The sequence below is a fragment of the Carettochelys insculpta genome, chromosome 6 (genome assembly GCF_033958435.1).
Source record: "Carettochelys insculpta isolate YL-2023 chromosome 6, ASM3395843v1, whole genome shotgun sequence".
NCBI lineage: Eukaryota > Metazoa > Chordata > Testudines > Carettochelyidae > Carettochelys > Carettochelys insculpta.
The window spans coordinates 112,669,754-112,686,925 of NC_134142.1; the positions used below are offsets into that span (position 1 = coordinate 112,669,754).

Genomic DNA, 17,172 nt, shown 5'->3' on the forward strand with positions numbered 1-17,172 from the left:
ATACTGAGAGCACCTGGTACTTGGCAAGGCTGAGCCCTTTGTAATCTAGATGCTTGCACTGTTGTGAAGGCAAATGTATACAGCATAGGGACAGGATGCAGAGCTGAAACAGCTATGTGCATAAGCACCATAGTCAAGCATAGTTTTTGAAAAGCAAAGTGAGGTGCATCTGAATAGACTCCAACAAGCCAGTTTCTGAAATCCATTTATTTCAGTGGTAGTCATTAGTATCTCCAGAATGAGTGCTTTTACACCTAAAACTTGTATCATTGCCAGTATGGTAAAATAAATACAGACACGTCAATACATTTTAACATTCTCTCTTTTTATATTGTACCTTGTACAAAAGCTAATTTTGTGTTTATATATAATTATATACATAGTTATATTTTCTGTTGGCTGTCAATGGCAAAAGTCACATACTAACAGTCCCATGAAAAAGTACTGGAAGGTTCATATTGAGTAAGGATCCCGTTCCTTCAATCACAAAGAGAGGAAATCCTCTATTTACACACATCTGTTAACAAAAGAGGTTGTGCATAACTATGTGTAGACCAGAAATTTCTAAAGAGAGAAGTGATACCTATGAGTTGATAGAGAAACCATCTTAAATAGTAAAGTGTTTCCACATTAAAGGAGCTTATACTGCAGAGTATTGATGGCTGTAATGTAACCTAGTCAGGTGGCTGTTTTATACTGATTTAGGTGTTGGTGAACATAGTCCTATTAACAACCTGACAACTATTAGAGGAAGTGTAAATCAAGCTCTTCTCCAGTGAAGACAAATTAAAGTTTTCTCCTGAATAGAATAACTGGCGTTAGTTACATAGGGAAATATTTATATGGTAAGGCGCATGGGCATAAGCAGACAAGTGATAGTGTAAGCAGGGTAAATATGTGCATCCACATTTTTAAACAACCCCTCAAATTGTAATTATCTGATTTTTCCACGTCAGCACCCCTAGTAAAAGCTGTGGAACCCAAGTCTACTTGCAGTATGTCAGCCCCAAAACTTTGGGTGCAGTTTGAAAGGCTGTGTTGAGATGTGCTGGAAAATTTACCCTAATATCTCTCAACATTGGCAGGCCAATGAAGCCTGAATTGTTTCACTTCAGAACAATTGTCAAATAGGTTTGGATTCCATTGATTTCACTAATGGTGGTGTGATTATGAAGCTGTTTCTCACATCTTGATTTTTAAGATCCCATGGTAGGTGTTAGCTAACTTGTTCTAACTTGATAAACTCTGAGAAAGTAATTGGAAAATCAGTAACAAAAGAATATGATTTGTAGCCATTAACTCATCTGTCCTTTTCTATCTACACTTAAAACTGGGTAGTTCAGTAAAAGGGATTTTTCCCTCTCATTTTGAATCTAACTGCTGAACTCAAGTTTTTAAGCAACCCGTAAGCATGGGAGTTGAGTGTAATGTTCAGGAAAGATGAGACCTAATAAAATGTCGATCAGTTGACTTACTGATCTTAAGCCCAAGTAAATTAACCAGTGGGGTGGGTGGTCATTACCCATTTGATCAAGACCCCCCAGTAGATGTATTGGCATCACAGAGGTAACTGTCCGGGGGTATAGGACAGAAATTACACGTGAACTGCAAAACCCACACAAAATCAATAGCATACTTTATTACCTGGGTATAAATAATAAAGACCAATTAGGCAGCAGTCATTGAGGGAGTTATACTAGATCTTTAAACTACTATGGAATTTAATACCATAAAGTTTCTAAAGAATAGACCTGAGGGGCAGTCAGTGAAATGGAATGAGAACAAGATTAAAACTCATGTAGGGGGGTATTTTAATAAGATGCATATTTGATCAATGGAACTCACTGTCACAAGATATCTCTGAAGTCAAATGCTTCATAAGATTCAGAACAGAATTAGAAGCTGACATGGCTAATGAGATCCTCAAGTGGTCAGATAGGATGAAGAAAAAATTAAGGGATCTCAGCCTTCACATATCAGAGCACAAACCAACAACAAAATGAGGGGACTGGAAGAAATGTCCTGAGAGGACAGTCTTCTTCAGTATGAGATTCTTTCACCTTCTTCTGAAACAGTTTTATATCCACTCCCTGGCAATATCGTCACTGTGGATTTCTGCCAGCACAGCTATGACCATGAAGAGGTGTGATATGTGACTGACATGGCTGTGCTGCCAAAAACACAGTGCAAAAGCACTTATGCTGGTAAAACTGTGCATTTCTAGTATAGCTTGTTTTGTTTGGGGGTGGGTTGGAATAAAGATTAAAAGCATTGTTCTCCTTGCTAGTAGTGCTCATGCAGTATTCTGTATTGAAGCAGCACTGAGAGACTAGACATGGCCTCAGGCAAGATATTCAAGTAGATGGCCCTCTCTTTGGATTTGACATGGGAATTCCTATGTTTTATTGTAACATAGAGTGTAATGTGGCTTCTGTGCCAAAACACATCTTTATTGACATCCTTTTTTCCCAAAATTGATTACCACGTGATCATGGTCAACTGAATTTAAAACTCTAGCAGAATAAAACGATAATAGATTCACGTCAGTGTATTTGTTTTTAGAAGCACTGATCATGGATACACAAATTGCTTCAAAGGGAACCAGGTTTGTGAAATGTATAAAATAATCTCAGAGTGCTCCTTTACAAAGAAAATTGGTATTTACTTTCCTGGAGCAATTGGCAACCTGTTTATGAAAAAAATAGATAGGATAATTTCAATTAAATGTAGGCTAGGAGCAATAATAAAATGGAAGCATGCCATACAGTGTCTAGAGCATGTGTAGATCTATATACACATCTGTCTGCAAGTACACACACTGTATATATTACAGCAGATGTATGTACATTATAAAGAACAAAAGACATTCAAGTGTAAACTTTAAAGAATATTTAATAACTTTTAAAAATAAAATGTATATTTTAAATTTTGTCCTCTATATGGTGCACACAACTGTATCATTCCTTCTCTTGCAACGAGACAATCCAATAACTGTTTAATATGATATGGTACAGATCACATTCAACCTGAACTCATAATGCAACTCCATACAAACAGGTTTTTCCATGGCAATACCATTACTGTGAACAATCTAATATACTATGTATAAAATTCATTAATACCTTTGTGAATGAAGGTACTAGTTTAAAGATCAGCAATGCATCCATTTCCTCTCTGGTCATATTTATAGAACAGATGTGATGGTAGTCGGTATGCCTCTGCTGATAGCCCCCTTCCACTTAGCTGGGATACCTGTCACATTTAGCAATGCTGGATGGGTAGGGTGGGGGGGCAGGGTAACAACCCCTGTGATATTCAATTGCACATAATTTGTTTTTGAGTAGCAACCACATTCACTGATACCAGATTATACAACAGCTATGCAGTTCAGTGTTATCCATTACTAGCTCCAAAAGGAACTGAGAAATACCATGTCCAGATTTTTTGGAAGTTAGGTATAGAGAAGAAGCTGGAGTGAATTTGACTGAATCTGTGCTATATAGGGTGTAGAGTTAAGGAAGGCTATTGAATAAAAGATGGCTGCTAGGAACAGCTACAGGAAAATAAAACATTCTTATAAACATATTTAATAATTATGAAAGAAGACAGCAAAACTACAACTGTGGCAGACAGAAACTTGAAGCCAAATCTTGGTCCTGCTGACTTCAACAGAACCAAATTTGGGCCTTGTATCATGAAATCAAGCAAGCAAGGCTTGACTCTTTTCTTTGGGCACACAGTCTAAAACTTGACTCTGGCTTTGGTCCTGTCTTACATTTAAAAACTCCTCCTTTATTACAAAAAACCAACACTGTAAGTTGTTCATTTAGGAGAGCCCTTGAAATGACTTCTGTGCTGCTCTAGGGGTGTACATTGTAGAACCTTTTAACATGCCCCAGGTTACCATATGATGATTTTAATGAACTAATCTAAAGTTCTAAGGAAATGTGTTTTTGAAAGTGTGAAGGTTGATCTACCACCACATCAGTTCCCTTATTCAGAAGAGAAGTTTAAAAAATTTCTGAGGTACCTAAACCAATTGCAAAATGGGGTAATGGTTCAATGTCAGGTTGTGTGCGTAGGGTCTGTAAGCTGTCTAGTGGCCTATGTGAAATGAGTCAGAATGCAGACTCCAGTTCACCACTGTCTAACTGACACTAAAGGTGGCAGTGTCACTGTGCTGGAGACCCACAATAAACAAAGTCTTCTTGTGCTGTTGTTACACACCCCCAGTTTCTTTGGTTTGCAAAGAGATGCTCACACATGAATTCTTACATGGCTAAAAATCAAAGAGGTAATTTATATGATCGTAAAGCATGACAAACTGTGGCAAACGATAACGATTAAGCATACTCAGGAGGGGTATACTGGCCTTCTGTCGTTCTACCTCTTCTTCCAGCATTCCTCCTTTGGTGAACTTGACCAAACTCTTGCAGCGCTACATGTGAATCAGGGGATTCACATGACAAATAGGTTGTGCTCCCTACCCCTGAGCTCATCTTGTAGCACCTCTATGGGGACCTCCAGCTCAGCTCTGCCCCCACAGGATGGTACATTTTTGTTTCAGTTGAGCTACTGAGACTGTATGTGTATTCTTAATCATGGACAAGTCTATTTGTAGCAGTCCCTCTCTTTCTTTTCTGAAATCAATGACTTGTTAATGCATTCCTCCCTCCATTATTCTGCTCCTCAGAGATGGAACACAGAGCTGTCAGGGGGAATGACTGAGAGACAACTGTTGTGTTGAGCTGGGGCAAGAATGTACACTAATTGTACAATTCAGCTTTTGATTAATTGGGGGGTGGCAAGAATAGAGGAAGACACCAAACACAGACTGTTTTAAGAACAGCATTAGTCTCCGTCCTGCTCACATGCAGAAGAATTTCTGCATTGTGCCAGGTAACCTCACATAAAGACCTGGTTTGTGACACACACCTAGGAGCTCCTTAAGGTTGCTGGACTTCAAGCCTCATCTTGTTTTCTGCATTTGTTGATAGATGTTAGTGCCCACTGCAAAGGTGGGCAAAAAGCCTATTCCCAAACTACACCACGAAGAGGCTGGATAATCTGCTCCAGCTGTAGTATCTTATATGTGAATGCATGTAGTCTTTAGAGAAACAAGGTGGGTGAGGTAAATCTGTTATTGGCGCAAAAGACGTTGTCCCAGTCAAAGAAATGATTTCACCCATCTTGGATATTTAGTAGCTTGAAGCCAACACACCTTGAATTAAACTACACACATGTACTTAGGTTTGGCATTTAAAGAAGGAGGAGAAAGCAAGCAAGCAACCCAGCTTGTCACTATTCAGGGTTGCTGCAGAGTGTAACATCAGAGCAGTATGGTGTTCCTTTGGGCAGGTTCCGCACCCCTCTAGCTTATTACTGCAGCTCTTGACTGTAGGGATGGTTCTGTGCATTAGGCCCCTCCTTCCTGCCACAGCAGCCCTGTTGCTGCAGCTCTCTACAAAATGTGCCCAGTCCTCAAGTAATGTGTAAGGTATAAGGCTTGGCAAAGTTAAATGGAGGGTTCATCTAAATCACAGCGTTCTCACTTGTTATGTGATGGCAAAAAGGCGAGGGTAGCACAGAAAATCTGTAAATGCAATAGACTGTAGCCACTTTTCTCTAACAGATATGGCCTACAGTTCCACTATCAAGATGGAGTATGGCCCAGCAGACTTGGTCATTCAGGGCTGTATGTCTGCATTGCAGAATACTGTACACAGTATTGGGGCTGCTCTCCAGTAAGAAGTTTACTGGATGAAAAGTTGTGTTGCAATTCAACAAAAATTACCTCTGTGAAAGGCCAAGTCACACTCCCTTCAGTTATGACAATGGGGGAATTGTTTTTTTGCAAAGCGAGTTGTGACTTACACTTCTTTTGTAAATTCCAACAGAGCTAGTGTTGCTACTGAGCAAGCCTGCACAGTGCAGGAGGAAAAAAAAAAACCTTGAAGGCTAAAACCTTGAGATGGCTCACTGGGGTGACTTCGAACCATTTTCTTTAGATGATGCAAATAAGTAAGTTAGCATTTCTAAGCAGGAAAACATCTCAACTCTTAAGCTAAGTACTGCATAGCAGATTTTTCTTTGACTAGGCAAACCCTATACTGTCTGCAGATTACATTATCCCAGGGAAAATTAATGACATTCAGTGAAGAAACAGCTGACAGCTCTTTGCGTGCAGCAATGAGTGATAGTTGCTGACAGACTGACTTGAAACAGGAATAGAAAAAAATAAAACCATAGGAGAGTGACAGAGAAAGCCACTCACAAGTTGTTTACAGCAATGAAGATACAGCTGAAAGTAATTACTTGTTTCCCCAGAGGTAATAATGATAGTGTCTCCTACAAGAAATAAAACTTTGTTATTTCCCTTTGAGATTGTGTGCTCGTGGAATGTGAAATGGGCTAGAAAGCTTCCATCTTCTGAGGTGAGAGGCAGGGTTATTTCACCTCTCTGCAGAATGGCAAATGTCTATGAATATATTTCACACACACCCTTATTGGTTCAATAGCACTGCAAATTTGTAAGTGACACAATGTCCACTAAGAGTTTTTTTTTCCTTACCAGGCAGATCTCATTGCTGAGATCCTGATTAGCTCCTGACTTCAGAATACATGAGACTAAAATCCCTTCTAACGATGACACACTCCTGGCTGCAAAAATCATCTTCAGACAGTTGGGAGGCATGGCTGCTTGCTGGGACGCTAGCTGCATACAAAGACAAATTGTAGTAAAATGACACTTCTATGAATATTAGCTATTCCACACTTTTTAATATGGAAGTTTAACTTTCCAGCCTCCACCTTCCCACCCCCGAGGTTAGCCCATGACATATTCTGGAAGGAAACCTTTCTGGATTCATGGAGCTCTTTTTCAGAGTTTGCAGACCAGCTCCTCTTAAGCAGCATCTTCCATCTTGCGACAAGCCTTGGAAAGAGAATTGTTTTCCTCTGTCATGTGGAACAACCTTTTTATCTGAAAACAATGCTTCCTCCTGCACATGCCAATCTGAGTACTGATCTTCCCTTGGCTTTTTTTTCCATCCCTTTTTCCTCCTTCAATCAGCTAGGGTGATTTACAAAATCTTGATATAGGATTATACACAGTTTATCTTACATAGAAAAAAGATCAGATGAATGAACATGAAGGAGCTTGCTCCTGGGTCCTTTTGAGGAGAAGTAGAGCTGCTTGAGAGACTTTCTATGCACAGTAGGTGTCTGCCTTGACTACCTGGCAATACATGGTCATTGCAAAGGTCAGTCCAAGAATCTAAACAAAGAAAAGTAAGATGGACAGACATCAGCATTACAAAAAAAGGGCTATAACAACCTTATTTATGTTGCAAAGTCAACAGTTAGGAAATGTCAGCATTAAGGTTACTTGTGCAATATGACTTGCCCCTATAGACAAATGTCTTATGATACAGTCTTTATGTGATCCCACACCATGTGTTCTGCTCAGCTTTAAGCCTCTGTGTGCCTCTGCTCCCATCCATACCATTCTTGCTCTCCATCCCTCTGCACTCAGGGGTGCTAGCAGGAGGCCATGCACAGACAGGGGCCCTGCTCTCTGGTCTGATACCAGGTGTAAAAGCAGCTGTTATTTGCTAAGAAATAACCAGGAATCAGTTGCTGAAAGATACTTTATAGTAGGGGAAGGGGAGGCATGTGTCTGAATTGTATCATCACTGTGAAAGACCAAATTTTTTGTTCAGACCTTGCCATTTTCCAAGGCTATATATGCACTTTCATGAACACAGCCCTGGAAGGAAGCATACCGACAATCACAGGGTCCATTTCTGCAAAACATAAGTGGGCTACAGCAACAGTGCACCCGTGTCCCACAGGCACCAGCAAAGCATTGGGATTAAGCAAGAGGCTATGATGAGCCTACCTTGAGAGTTAGGAGAAATAGCTTATATCCCCAGGTCTGCCACTGACGTGTTGTTATCCTCAAAGGTGCCTAACTTCCACCCCCCTTCAGAGTGAATTGGGTGCCTAAATACCTTTCAGGCTCTTTTCCTCTGTGTAATTGGTGATGATAATAATGAGATTAAAAATTTAAGTGTAGCTGCTCCCAGACATTCATAAACAGATGTCTGAGGTACAGCTTTTGCATCACATGGCAAGACTTTGTGGAGCTTTGGCACAGAGCAGGACAAGACCCACTTGACATTCAAATCGAGAGAAGAAAGTGGCCACAATCTCAGAAAGCCATCATCCAGCATAGTCCATCAAGCTCTCACAGGGCACCTGCAAGGAAAAAGCAAAAGAGGAAGAGCTTGGGCAGCATGGAGATCTACTGAGATTGAACAACAACAAGTGGGGTACTCCTGGAGTCAGCAAGAAATTTTGTCTTGAGACAGAGTGAAGTGGAGGAGACTTGTTGATGACCTGTGCTTATAGTGAGCATCCATCCTGTATTAGGGACAGTCCAGTATTTGGGACGCCAAAAACTCAAAAAGCAATAGCAAAATGTTTTTTTAAGTACATTAGAGGTAGGAAGTCTGCTAAAGAACCAGTGCATCACCTAGATGATCGAGATACAAAAGGAGCACTCAAGGATGATATAGCCATTGCAGAGAGACTAAATGATTTCTTTGATTCAATCTTCATGGCTGATGATGTTACGGAGATTCCCAAAGCTGCACGAGCCTTTGTGAGAGATGAATCTGAGGAATTGTCCTGGATTGACGAGTCATTAGAGGAGGTTTTGGAACAAATAGAAAAACTTAACAGTAACAAATCACCGGGACCAGATGGCATTAACCCAAGAGTTCTAAAAGAACTCAAATGTGAAACTGAGGAACCTATTAACTGTGATTTATACCCTATCCTTTAAATCAGCTTCTGTACCCAAGGACTGGAAGACAGCCAATATAGCATCAATATTTATAAAGGGATCTAGAGGTGACCCTGGCAATTACAGACCAGTAAGTGTAATGTCAGTACCGGGCAAATTAGTTGAAACTATAGTAAAGTATAAAATTGTCAGACATGTAGAAGAACATAATTTGTTGGGGAAAAGTCAACATGATTTCTGTAAAGGGAAATCATGTCTTACTGATCTATTAGAAGTCTTTGAAAGGGTTAAGAAATGGGGCATCCAGTAGCTATAGTAGATATACTATACTTAGATTTCAAGAAAGCCTTTGACAAAGTCCTTCACCAAAGGCTCTTGTATAAATTAGGTTGTCCTGGGATAAGAGGGAAGATCCTTTCATGGATTGAGAACTGGTTAAAAAACAGGAAACAAAGGGTAGGAATAAATGGTAAATTTTTGAATAGATAAGGGTAATGAGTGGTGTTCCCTAGAGGTCAGTCCTAGGACCAATCCTATGCAACTTATTCATAAACAATTTAGACAAAGGGGTAAGTAGTGAAGTGGTAAAGTTTGCGGGTGATACTAAACTGATCAAAATAGTGTGGCAGACCCCTTCCCGGAAGCTTCAGGAACCTTCTAGAAGGATGGTATACTGGATGGTGGGCCAATGCTTTTTTGTTTCCTGGCTAGGCCCAAGCCCTCATTGGTCAGCAGGGCCCTGCACTCCCTATAAAAGGCTCCCCCATCTGGTAGCAGGGGAGAAGGTTTTGGAAGGCACACTGGAGGGGCAGAGCAAGAGCAGAGAGCGAGCGAGAAGGTACCACGGGGAAGTGGTGGGTGAAGTGGCCCAGGGTGAGGTTGCTACCCTGGGGAGGGTTGAAGACCCTGCCAGTTGCCTCTTGTCCTTGTAGGGACCTGGGCTGGAGTCCAGGGTTGAGGGCAGGTCTGGACTCCCCTCACCCTTCCCCAGAGGGATTAGTCCACTGGAGCAGACACGGGCCTGCAAGGGGACTGGCTCACTAAGCAGAGACTCCTGCCTTTGGAAAGGCCTGGGCAGATAAGGGGCCTCCATGAGTCTCTGAGGCAACAGAGAACCTCCAGGAAGTGCAGGGACCCACAGGGGCTGACAAGGGACTTTAGTCAAGACAAAAGCAGACTGTGAAGAATTTCAAAAAGATCTCACCAAATTGAGTGATGGAGCAACAAAATGGAAAATGAAATTTAATGTGGATAAGTGTAAAGTAATGCACGTTAGAAAAAATAACTCCAACTATATATTCAATATGATGGTGGCTAATCAGGAAAGAGGTCTTGGGATTATCATGGATAGTTCTCTGAAAATATCAATACAGTGTCCAGCAGCAGTCAAAAAAGCAAATAAGATGTTAGGAATTATTAAGGAAGGGATAGAAAATAAGACAAAGACTATTTTACTGCCCCTTCATAAACCTATGGTACACCCACATTTTGAATACTGTGTAACATATGTGGTTTGCTCACCTCAACAAAGATATATTGGCATTAGAAAAGGTTCAGAAAAGGGCAACTAAAATGATTAGGGTTTTGGAATGTGACCCATATGAAAAATTAGAGAAACTGGGACTTTTCAGTTTAGAAAAGAGGAGACTGATGGGGGAGATGATAGAGGTATATAAAATCATGAGCAGTGCAGAGAGGGTGAATAAAGAAAAGTTATTTCCTTGTTCCCATAATTATAAGAACTAGAGGACACCAAATGAAATTAATGAGCAGCAGGTTTAAAACGAATAAAAGAAAGTTCTTTTGCACATAGCACACAGTCAACCTGTGGAACTCCTTGCCAGAGGAGGCTGTGAAGACTAGGACTATAAGAGAGCTCAAAGAAGAGCTAGATAAATTCATGGAGGTTAGGTCCATAAAAAGCTAATAGCCGGGTGTATGAATGGTGCCCCTGGCTTCTGTTTGTCAGAGGCTGGAGATGGATGGCAGGAGACAAGTTGCTTGATCATTGTCTTCAGTCCACCCCCTCTGGGGCAGCTGGCACTGGCCACTGTCGGCAGACAGGATGCTGGGCTACATGGACCTTTGGTCCAACCCAGTAATGGACATTCTTATGCTTTTATGTCCCGACTTATTTTTAAAAATGGACTAACTGTCCCATATTTAGGCCCTTCCTCCGCCACACCCCTGTCCTTTTCCACTGCTGGTAGGAGTCACTTCCCTGAGCCTCGGGGAAACATGGGCGGCTGCCGTGTCCCTGGGCTCTGGGGGAGGGCCAGTGGCTGCCACTTTCCCAGGGCTCCCAGGGAGCTGTGGAGTCTGCCATTTCCCCGGGCTCCAGGGTAGGACCAGCAGCTGCCGCTTCCCTGGGGCTCCTGGCGAGCACTTTGGGCTGCTGCTTTCTTGGGACTCCTGGAGAGCGCTGGTGGCTGCCAACTCCTTCCTGGTTCCCTGGGGATTGGTGGAGGCAGGAGGGGGTCACCCCAGCTCACTGTTCCGTATTTGGGATGGCAAGATACGGTCGCCCTACCTAGGCTCCACACAGAGTACAAGGGTTTAAGTCAAATCATGCTCCTATTTCTGCAAAAGCTCAACTATTATTTGCTCAGGGTTAAATGTTTATCATGTAGAAACTTTACATATGTAGTCTTTGAGCTGATTGGTTTGGCCATTTTAAAATTAAGCGATATCTTGCTTAAAAATAATCCTTGCAGGCAATTGTCATTTAACCAGACTTTGGGCAGTGATATTAGTAGTTTTATCTGGGGACAGACACTGGCATTTTTATCTTAAATAAATACAATATGGCTCTTGAGCTCTCTAACAAGCAGCCTTTGCTCTGGCTTTTTATAGCAAGGATTGGAATGCTGTTGCCTACAAAAGTGGCTGCTTTATTTATTAAAACACTGACCTCTTCCTGGTTCCCAACAAACGCGTGTGTCAGAGGATGTCTGCAGGTGGCAGTCTCCTATAGGGTGGGTTAATTTGCACATTTGTTTACTGAGGGCCCTAACATGCACCCACTGCAAAGATGCTCCTCATGCACAAGGTACATCTCTCTTTTCTTTAAAACAGAAATATTTTTGTATAACATTCTTGCACATCAATAACGCTAGCATTAAACAAAGGTGTCATGTATTTAGGGCCTAATCCAAATCCCACTGAAGTTAATGGAGAGAGAATCTCATCAAATCACAATGAGTTATGGATCTTTATTCATTAATTTAGAAGAGAAGTGGGGGAGGAGACCACTGGCAAAAGCTTTTAAAGTCTGAAGTATTTTCTGTGCATTTCATAGTTTTAACTACAAACTATGTTTTAACTACAAACTTCAGATGTATATAATATTTTAAATGCTCTACATATAAACACTATCTTCTGGGGATGGTTGATATGATCTTTTGGAAGAATGTAGCAAATACATCATTTTAAAGAGTCCCTGAAATGCAGTGTGTGTACTTAACAGCCACCCACTAAAGTGTGGCTATGGACCAAAGGGTGAGGCTCCAGCCCTATTTGCTACACTGTTTTACCACACAGCTCTTTACTAACCATCTTCACTCACATCACAGTAAATCAAAGAGAAGAAAGTAAGTTTCTTGTTATTAATACTTACCAGCTCACATATGTACTTTACCAAAGCAGAGCCATAAACTACAGAGCCTGGAGAAGACTGGACAAATCAGAAGTATGCTATTCTGCCCTAATGCATCATCAGCAAAACCGTGAGCCAGTTCTGATTCCAGTCTCCCTATTGGTGGCAGTACACAAAGCATAAAGCCACATCTTAACTTACAGTTACTATGCAGTTAGTGAAGAGTAATTATACTTCTGATTTATATGCTGACTACGAAACAGAAATGAAAGTCTCTGCTAGAAATTAACAATGCATTTATGCTGCAGTCACAGCCATGACTGCAACACATGTAGAGATGCATAATCTATCTAACACACACATACATAGATGGAGAGGGATAGCTCAGTGGTTAGAGCAGTGGCCTTGTAGACCCAGAGTTGTGAGCCCAGTTCTTGAGGGGGGCTTTCAAGGTTCTAGAGCAGATTAGAGTTTAAAAAAAAAAAGTCTGTCATGGATTGGTCCACCCATGAGTACTGGGGACTAAACTCAATGACCTCCTGAGGTCCCTTCCAGCTCTATGAGGTATGTACATCTCCACATTTCATGTTTCAAAGTTTCAAGTACCAAAAGCAGCACACATTTCAGGAGGGGTTAACCTGTCAGCAGAGATATTTAGCATTCTGGGCAGGCTAATACAGCTCACACTGAAGGCCATGCTGCTGAGGGGGCGGTGGGTGGGTACTCGTCAGCCTGATTAAAGCTATACTGCACATGTCTACACGTGCTGCAGTCATACCTCAGACTGCAGCAGGCTACTGACAGGTGGAAGTTGCATTCGGGCTTGGAGCTCTGAATGCCACCACTGCTACTTTGGTGCAGCAGCCAAAGCTCCAGGCCCCTTTGCTGAGCTGCTCCAAACAGCTCTAAGGGCAGGGAAAGTACTGCCATCATTGGAGCAGAGCTGAGGGCTTACAGCCGTAAGCCCCTCCCCTTCCATCCTTGGCCCCACCTCTGCCAGGATGCAGAGCCAGCCCCACGTTCCACTGGGGCCAGCGGTGTCTGTCAGCCTCACTGGATTGCATGTTACCCTATATATAAGGGGCAGCAGCATTCCATTATTTTTTAGCCATGTTTCTGGTCATAGCCATGCTTGAGGTACAAATATGGGCCCTGATCCTGTAAACAAATGAATACAGGCCTGACTTTGCTCATGTTCATAAGTCTCTTGAATATAATGGGAATTCTCACATAAATAAAATGAAATACATGATTGTGTATGCAGGGTAGGGGCTTTAGTTCAAGTGCAAGCAAACCCAGTGTTTGCTAAGGTAGGAGAACCAGAAGATGAAACCAACCTGTCTGGTTTTGCTGGCCATGCTGAGTGACAAAAAGTAAGCAAGTAGATCGTACCCTAATTAATTAGGGCAGTAAAAAAGGAAACTGTGTGTGGATATGCCTGGTAATATATATTGTATGCATTTTTTATTATTGCAGTTTTCCACTGCTTTTGGTTACATTAAAAACAAAAGGAAGATTTAACAGAAGTCGTAGTCTATAAACCAATTTGTTTTCAGAATCTGTACTCCAACCACTCAGGCAATAAGAAATTGAAATAAGAACCTACCTGAACCAAAGCTGTGCACAGGCCAAAGATCCCCACTGCTAGCAGGTTTTCCTGGAGCCATATTTTTACTGTCTCATAACAAGGCTGGAGAAGAGAGTGTATTATATTAGACACAAGCATAAGCCTCCAGTCCACAGGGACTGTGAAGGCACACAGAAATGAGACAGGTCCAAACTGAGCTGCTGCGTAGCTAGAAATGTCATTTCAACATTGTAAGTGACCTATGACTAGCTGCCCTGAGGCTTTCCAATGTAACATTGATTTTAAATGACACCAAAGGATGTGCATCTGAAAAGCCATATGGGATGGGTAGTGGGCATGAGACACAAGTCCAATACCAAAAGTGAGCAGGTGCTGATTTTCAGCATGTTGTTTGCGCTTTAAGAACCAAGTATGAGTGTTTCGTAGTTTTAAAATCAACGTTACTATTTTCCTGGAACATGGAAATGTGCAAAAAGTTTGAAGTACCGTACTATAAAGAAAACTGAGTCTGTAGTAAGAACTCTTACGTTGTGCTTCCTGCTTTACAGTATGCATCCAGCCCATACCAATCCAGATGATGTGCATTACAGAAGTTCTTCAATTATTTTCTTTACAGTTTAATTTCTAGGCATGGGGCACAGCTAAGAGCATAAAACACAAATGGTCAGAGTAGGTCACACCAATAGTCCATCTAGCCCATTCTGCCTGTGGCCAATGCCAGATTTTCTGAGGGAATAAAAGAACTTGGCATTGCATCACTGACTCACATGGTTTATAGACAGCAAGGAGCATATCCTCTGGGAACATATCTAATTCGTTTTTTTTTAACTTATGCATTTGGCCCACACAACATCCCGTGGCAATGAGTTCCAAAGGTTATCTGGTTTGTGTGTTGTGGGAAGTACTTCCTTGTGTTAAATTTAAACCTGCTGTCTATTTATTTCATTGGTTCTTGCATTGTGTGAAGATGTACATACACTTCCCCTGTTCACTTTCTCCACACAGTTCATGACTATATAGATCTGTTTCATATCCTATCTTAGTCATCTCTTTTCTCAGCTGAACAGCCCCAGTCTTTTTAATCACTCCTCCTATGGAAGCTGTTCCATACACCTAATTTCCATTACTATTCTAATATACCTCTTTTGAGATGGGTGACCAGAACTGCATGCAACACTCAAGATGTGGCCATACCATGAATTTATGTGGGGCATTATATTTTCCACCAGAAAACTCCCTTTTTCTGCCTCAGTACCTGTCCTTGCCCCTAGACTTCCCTACAGTTACCTATGGTATAAAAAGAACATCTTAGGATTCATTTAAGAAATGGGCAGAATGTGTGACTAGAGACAAGGGCCAGGTGAGGAGCTGCAGGTGGAGCTTTCTCTGGAGGCTTTCCATGTTGAGCTCACGAATGCTGGGCTTGATTCAAAGACCACTGAAGTCAATAGAAAGGCTTCAGTGGAATGTGGATCGAACTCTGTTACTCTTCAAGGTTACCCTAGGACCACGCAAATGTCCACAGCACAACAATCTGTTGCCCCTGGGTTCTATATCATGGCCTCTGATAATCAGGAGGGTATGTGTTTGGCTACATCCTCTTTCACTCCTTCTGATGCTACACTAACTTGAAACTCTCTCTCTCCTAATCAGTCTGTGCTCCTGCTCATGCGATTATTGTCAGCAGTGGCCATGAGTCAGGCGATTTGATTGTGACCTCCAACATCAAGAGCTGTCTCTTAGGAGGGAAGAAGCCTCCACGCTCTGGAAAACTATTCCAGTTGCTGGCTTCACTGCATGGAACAAGATGAAATAATGACCCTCAGCAGCTCTGTGAGAACATTTTACGATGACCATATTTTAATGTATGCAGTCCACCTTGGCCTGGTGGTCAGCCCCCATCCACTCCCTGCAGCGAATGAATTAAAACAAGTCTGAGGTAACTGCCCTGGCAGCTGTCTGAGAAGAATACTTACAGCTTTCCACCAGGTCCCCGGGGAGTGTAGTCCACAGTTCTCGCTGAATTCCAAGCAGCATGAGTCTGGCACTTGTGTAGTATTGTACACTTCAAACCAGTCAGTGTAGTTTGACACACCACAGCATCTGAACTGGAGGAGGGAAAATAAAGGCTGACTGAGTGTGCTGTGAGGTGTATCAGCAAAGATGCCAGCCATTACATAAAGCCAGATTTTTACTTCTTTTGAGGAAATGGAAGACTCTTCCACCCGCTCCCTCTTGGCACTAGCATTCCATTAGTCCTGCTGTCTCACTCAGTGTATTCACATTAGGTTAATGAGGGGAGGAGAGAAGCTGTTACACAGCAGAGAAATAAACTCCTGTCTTCCTCATTTACTCAGGTAAAGCAACTATATTTTTCTTCCGCGCTTTCTCTTGCCTGTTTCTTTCACTGTCTAAAGAGTATTGTACCAGGAGCAGCTTGGGGGAGAGAACCACTAAGCAAAGCCAAACATTGTGCCAAAACAGTGAAGGAGCTGAGCCATAGGAATCACAACCCTGGACCTCTGATGTCTTGGAAGCCTGAGAGACAGGTTGCCAGAAAGGTTCAGAATTTTAAGGAAAGGTAAGTTGTGCAGCTTTTGTTACAGCGCAGTGGATGTCCTGGTTAGTAATAAATGGTTGCTGAACTGTGAGGAAAGGTGGTTTGTGTTAGGCCAGAGAACCAGAAATAGCCAACTCCCAAGGAGGTGAACTAAGGGACCAGCTGAAAGAAGGAAGAAGTTATGGACCAAGGGAAAACAGAAAATATGTTCTGTGAATTGTGAGTGCAACCACTATTTTCTAACCCACAGTCAAGGTTTCCAAGGGATGGGCATGTGGAAACTCCCCTGGCTTGCGTGATGAAGTAGTAGTTCAGACCCTTAAAAGAAAACCTCCACAGAGGATAGTGTGAAGCCATTGTGTATTTGGATATTTTTTTTTTTAAAACCCCAGACAGGATAACGCATCGGGTTTGTCAGGTACCTAACCAGCAAAAAGGACCTAAAGCCATAACATTGATAATGGAAAATAAGCTACACCTACAAATCCACTTCATCCTTTGCAGTTTGCATTTTAAGTCCTGTATTGACCACATTTTATCACCAGTAATTGGACTACACAAGATGGCGGATTGGTTTATTCTGCCCCTAATTTCAGTGACTTTATCATACAGCCAGAAAC

At 41.9% G+C, this 17,172-nt stretch overlaps 1 protein-coding gene across 5 annotated transcripts in view; it reads right to left on the reverse strand.

Moving 5' to 3' along the window:
- Positions 1 to 3,275: 3,275 nt before the first annotated feature.
- The window catches only part of TSPAN4 (tetraspanin 4), a 668,631-nt gene continuing 654,734 nt past the window's right edge, over positions 3,276 to 17,172 (reverse strand). For all 5 annotated transcript variants that reach the window (XM_074997847.1, XM_074997848.1, XM_074997846.1 and 2 more), the window contains 3 exons: positions 15,969 to 16,100; positions 14,011 to 14,094; positions 3,276 to 7,276 (listed from right to left, as the gene is read on the reverse strand). In XM_074997847.1, the coding sequence (XP_074853948.1) occupies positions 7,208 to 7,276; positions 14,011 to 14,094; positions 15,969 to 16,100 (285 nt within the window). In that variant the 3' untranslated portion in view covers positions 3,276 to 7,207. The remainder of the gene's footprint in view (positions 7,277 to 14,010; positions 14,095 to 15,968; positions 16,101 to 17,172) is intronic.